General features: G+C 43.8%; 1 protein-coding gene across 5 annotated transcripts in view; it reads right to left on the minus strand.

The window, feature by feature from the left end:
- Positions 1-945, minus strand: part of HSD17B4 (hydroxysteroid 17-beta dehydrogenase 4) — a 91,454-nt gene extending 90,509 nt beyond the window's left edge. For 3 of the 5 annotated variants that reach the window (XR_003431240.1, XR_003431244.1, XM_027099526.1), the window contains exon 1: positions 762-939. Coding sequence is in view for 3 of the 5 variants with exons in the window: in XM_027099526.1 (XP_026955327.1) it covers positions 762-819 (58 nt within the window). In the remaining 2 variants the exon portion in view is untranslated. Of the gene's footprint in view, positions 1-761 lie in introns of all 5 variants that reach the window. The other 2 variants (XM_027099513.1, XM_027099528.1) reach the window with 2 other exon arrangements.
- Positions 946-6,000: the final 5,055 nt, after the last annotated feature.

A 6,000-nucleotide genomic window follows, 5' to 3' on the forward strand; every position in this document is an offset into this window, starting at 1 on the left:
GATCTGGTCCACTTCAGAAAGGCCTCTGCTCTCCAGTTCCTACTGCCCCCACCCCACTCTTATTTTATTCCTCTATCGCCTGCCTGAGTCCTGCAGGCATTGGAGTTTGCAATCCGCTTGATAAACACACAAAGTCCAAAACGGAGGACTCTTATCAGATGCCTTTTTTTAAAGAAGGCCCTCTCAAGAACTTAAAATCATCCGACAGAGGGAAAGATGACTGACTTTTCAAAGGCAAGGGGCTGACATTTCTACTCCTGCGGGGGTGATTCCAGCCCCCAGACGGCTTTTCAGCCACGTTTAAAACACCTGACAGAGGCCTAGGGAGTCTATTAACAGGAAGAGTCTCAATCGATACGCACAGACGGGCGTCGGGATGAATTTTACCTAGTTTTGCAACCCGCAGCCGAGCCCGGCCTCTCTCCTCTCAAGACCTGAAGCCTTGAGAAGCTCCCACAGGGTTGGGGGGGGTGAAGAAGTGGGCTGCACCAGGAGTTTCTGGCTCCCCACTCAAGGCTGGCCAGCCCCTCCTCTCCATCCTCAGCCGATTAGGCGCCCGGAGAACAATCGTTGTCCGTCCTCCCACCCTCAACCCCACCGAGTCCAGTCGCTCGCTCCCCAAGCCGCCCCGCCACCGCTGCCCGCAGCCCAGATGCTGAGATCGCAACTACGGCTGCGTGCGGATTCCAGACCAAAAAAGGGGGACTCCCAGCACGAGAGCGAGCTGGAGGACGCCGGCCCTCTAGCCTTCGCGTACTCACCTCCCCCCGCGCCGGTGACCAGTACCACCCGCCCGTCGAACCTCAACGGCACGGCCATAAGTCCAGCCTGCAGCGACACACATACACTAGCAGAACTCCTGGAGTTCAGACTGCGGGACAAGGAGGACAGGAGGAAAGGCTGGGTCAGGACGGCAATGACCTGCCAGTTTCTGCGGAGGAGAGAAACGCCGTAGTTTTACAAGTGCGCCTGCGCAGCGATCCCTTGGAACTCTGGGAAATGTAGTCCAGCATGCCTCCAGTCGCGGCGAGAGCCTGCCCAGGAGGCTTGGCTTGAAAGGGCCAGTTCTGCGGCCGGAAGTAATGGGAGCTGCTGGGACCTGTGTAGTAAAATGATTGACTCCCCTAACTTCATTCATACCTTCATCCATCGTTTTGTCATTCACTCAACAAGAGTTTTCTGGATTTAGGCGAGGATGCAGCCCCTATTCTTAAGTAGCTTTCAGAAATAGCAAGGGGTGGGCTTCCCTGGTGGCGCGGTGGTTGAGAGTCCGCCTGCCGATTCAGGGAACACGGGTTCGTGCCCCGGTCCGGAAAGATCCCACATGCTGCGGAAAGGCTGGGCCCGTGAGCCATGGCCGCTGAGCCTGCGCGTCCGGAGCCTGTGCTCCACAACGCGAGAGGCCTCAACAGTGAGAGGCCCGCGTACCGCAGGAAAAATATATATATATATATAGCAAGGGGTAAAAAGGATTTCTTAGAACGTAATCCTTGGACCTCTTGGAAACCATCTGGAAAGACGCAGAGTCCTGGGCCCCCAGGCTGACCTCCCAAATGGAACTGTTACCAATGGACCCTCACTAAAGTCCTAGCCAGGCGCCGACACCCAGGGAGGTTCCGCTCAGATTCGCACAGCCAATCATGAAACCTATGCTGAGACTGGAACAGCAGAAGCTTTAATTAATGGCCAAAGAATGGAGAAGCGCAAATTTAGTTCGCAAATCAACTTCACAACCCAATTGGGACAGAGACACCATATGTTTAGGAGGGCCGAGGTAAAAGGGAGGGATTTGGAAAGAGTGGGAGGCATACTCACGTCTTATCTGAGAACAGCGTTGTGGTTTGGACACAGAACTGATGCAACACTCTTTTTCAGTCCTTATATGGGCTTTTCCAGATGTTGTCAAGACGATCGTCACCTGTCATGGTGCTGGTGGATGGGCCCTTTAGCATGCTAACGTATTACGATAAGCATATAATGAGGATCAAGGTCTACTGGAAGTCAAATCTTCTGTCATCTTGGGTCTAGTTGTTCTAACCAGTCCTTGCTTTTCTCTTTGCAGCTTCCTCCTGAACTTAGATAAGAACAATTGGTTTCCATTCGAGGGAGGGGCAGGGATATGATTCTGGGGCAACAGCCTTGGTAACAGAATCTCAGGGGACAAAAAAATGTCAACAGGTGCTCCTAAATGATTTTTGCTTTTGGATGGTGAGTACAGTCAAATGATGTAGGTTTTCTCAATTTTGACACTATTGAAATTTGGGGTCAATAATTTTTTTGTTATGTGGGGTTGTTCAGTGCACTGTAAGATGTCTAGAAACATCCCTGACCTCTACCCACTAGATGCCAGTAGCACCCCCCCAAGTCACAAAAATCAAAATTGCCTCCAGACATTGCCAAATGTCCTCAGTTGGGGTGGGGTGGGGATAACCCCTGAATGAGAACAACTAGTTTATACTAAGATAAACTAAGCCTCAGAAGTAACATTTTTGGAAACATAATTTTACTAGAAAAAATAAACTTTAATGTTTATTTTCCAAGGTGAAAATAATGCTTTCTAAATAGTTACTAAATAGCTTCAGTGGTGTCCAATTTTCAAGCGTGAAATTTCATTTTGGATATTGTCATGCATTTTAACACAACTGAATTGAACATATGAATCCTCATGTGGTGTCTCATAAATCAATATCTTAGGCAAAGAGGAATCTGAAACTTTTTGAATAATGGTTATGTTTGGTTTCTGATTAAGTCTCCATTTGTTCACACTCTCAATATACTATCTCTGTCCAAAAGACATAGTGATGATATGGGCTTCCCTAGTGGCACAGTGGTTAAGAATCTGCATGCCAATGCAGGGGACACGGGTTCAAGCCCTGGTCTGGGAAGATCCCACAGGATGTGGAGCAACTAGGCCCGTGCGCCACAACTACTGGTCCTGTGCTCTAGACCCCACGAGCCACAACTACTGAGCCCACGTGCTGCAACTACTGAAGCCCCAGCACCTAGAGCCTGTGTTCCACAACAAGAGAAGCCACCACAATGAGAAGCCCATGCATTGCAACAAAGAGTACCCCCCACTCGCCGCAACTAGAGAAAGCCCACGTGCAGCAACGAAGACCCAACGCAGCCAAAAATAAAATAAATTTTAAAAAATTTAAAAAAGACATAGTGATGATAAATAAAATACAAAAAGAGAATTATAAAGCTAGGATCAAACAAAAATCTTTGTATTTCCAGATAGAAACCCAAAGCAGAGAATGGGGCTATACTCACAGATCTATCCTCACAACTTACTGGAATCCAAGTGCAGAAGCAGGAAAATATACCTGGAAGGTAAAGGTGATAAAGGAGATTGGGGCTCAGCTCTCTGAGAAGTCATCAGCTAGTGTCCTTCTGTTTAAAAAAAAATTTTTTTTAATAGCCATCCTGAAACTCTGCCTGGGGTTCAGTTGATACACAGAAAGAAACTTCCTCCGTGAATGTCGGACATTCCTTATGAGATCATTTTACTTCTTCCTGAATTTTATCCTTTAGAAAAGAGCTTGCCAGATGAGGTGTCATGAATGGGTTACAGATGTGCATGAAATTTTGCTATCCTCAACCCTTAGTGCGGCTGTGGAGAACAGAATGGCTAGAACGCCCTGGCTGATCTCTGACCTGTGACCATTCTTATCTAGAGTTGACCCTTGAACAACATGAGTTTGAATTGTGCAGGACCACTTATGGGTGAATTTTTTTTCAATAGTAAATGCTACAGTACTACAAGATCTGAGGTTAGTTGAATCCATGGTGTGGCACCATGGATATGAAGGACCAACTATAAATTATATGAGGACTTTCAACTGCACAGAGGGTCAGCGCCCCAACCCCTGTGCTGTTCAAGGGGTTGTTCAACCCCTGTGTTGTTCAGCGCCCCAACCCCTGTGTACTTCTGTCAGAATACTGCAGGAATATTTTATATGTGTGCTGCGATTTGAAAATATTTAGGAGTTAAAGTATTAGTACTTCTTATAAGAATCTTCATTAGCTTGCTAGGGCTGCCATAACAAATACCACAGACTAGTGGCTTAAAAAACCGAAATTTATTTTCTCACAGTTGGAGAGGTTGGAAGCTTAAGATCAAGGTGTCGATTTGTTTGGTTTCTTTTGAGGCCTCTCCTAATGGCTGCAGATGGCTGCCTTTCACTGTGTCTTCATATGGTCTTTTCTTGCAGCAGATACCCCGGTGTTCCTTTGTATGTCCAAATTTCCTCTTCTTACATGACACCAGTTAGATTGGATTAGGGCCCACTCTAACAGCCTCATTTTAAATTAATCTTCATTTTAAAGGCCCTGTCTCTAAATACACTCACATTTTCTGGTCCTAGGGGTCAGGGTTTCAACAGAAGAATTTTGAGGGAACACAATGCAGCACCAACAGGGATTACTGTTGATAAACTCTTACTATTTTACTTGAAAATATCTTCATTTCACCCTCAGTATTAAATGATAATTCAGTTGGATATAAAACTGTCAATCATAAACTATGATCAAGTAGGATTTATTCCAGGGATGTGAGGATTTTTCAATATCCTCAAATCAATCAGTGTGATACAACACATTAACAAATTGGAGAATAAAAACCATATGATCATCTCAGAAAAGCAGAAAAATCTTGTGATAAAATTCAACATCCATTCATGATAAAAACACTTCAGAAAGGGAGAAAAAAGGGAACATACCTCAACATAATAAAGGTCATATATGACAAACCCACAGCTAACATCATACTCAATGGTGAAAAGCTTAAAGCATTTCCTCTAAGATCAGGAAGAAGACAAGTATGATCATTCTCACCACTTTCACTGAACATAGTTTTGGAAGTCCTAGCCACAGCAATCAGAGAAGAAAAAGAAATAAAAGGAATCCAAATTGGAAAAGAAGAAGTAAAACTGTCACTGTTTGTAAATGGGATGTTGCTATACGTAGAACATCCTAAAGACACTGCCAGAAAACTACTAGAGCTCATCAATGAATCTGGTAAAGTTGCTGGACACAAAACAAATACACTGAAATCTGTTGCATTTCTACTGACAACAAAATATCAGAAAAAGAAATTAAGGAAACAATCCCATTTACCATCACATCAAAAAGAAATACAGAGGAATAAACCTAAGGAGGCAAAAGACCTGTACTCTGAAAACTATAAGATGCTGATGAAAGAAATTAAAGACCCCACAAACAGATGGAAAGATATACCCTGTTCTTGGATTGGAAGAATCAATATTGTTAAAATGACCATACTACCCAAGACAATCTATAGGTTCAATGCAATCCCTATCAAATTACCAATGGCATTTTTTCACAGAACTGGAACAAAAGATTTCACAATTTGTATGGAGACACAAAAGACCCCGAATAGCCAAAACAATCCTGAGAAAGAATGGAGCTTGAAGGAATCATCCTCCCTGACCTCAGACCACACTACAAAGCTACAGTAATCAAAACAATAAGGTACTGGCACAAAAACAGACAAACAGATCAGTGGAATAGGATAGAAAGCCCAGAAATAAACCCATGCATTTATGGTCAATTAATCTATGACAAAGGAGGCAAGAATACACATTGGAGAAAAGACAGTCTCTTCAGTAAGTGGTACTGGGAAAACTGGTCATGTAAAAGAATGAAATTAGAACATTCTCTGACACCATATACAAAAGTAAACTCAAAATGGATCAAAGACCTAAATGAAAGACTGGATACTATAAAACTCCTAGAGGAAAACATAGGCAGAACACTCTTTGACATAAATTGCAGCAATACTTTTTTGGATCTGTCTCCTAGAGTAATGGAAACAAAAACAGAACTAAACAAATTAAACTTAAAAGTTTTTGCACAACAAAGGAAACCATAAACAAAATGAAAAGACAGCCTACAGACTGGGAGAAAACATTTGCAAAGGATGCTACTGACACAGGATTCATTTCCAAAATATAAAAGCAGCTCATACAGCTCATTATC

The sequence above is a fragment of the Aethalodelphis obliquidens genome, unplaced genomic scaffold, assembly GCF_003676395.1.
Source record: "Aethalodelphis obliquidens isolate GAN/ISIS:26980383/991018 unplaced genomic scaffold, ASM367639v1 scaffold4, whole genome shotgun sequence".
NCBI lineage: Eukaryota > Metazoa > Chordata > Mammalia > Artiodactyla > Delphinidae > Aethalodelphis > Aethalodelphis obliquidens.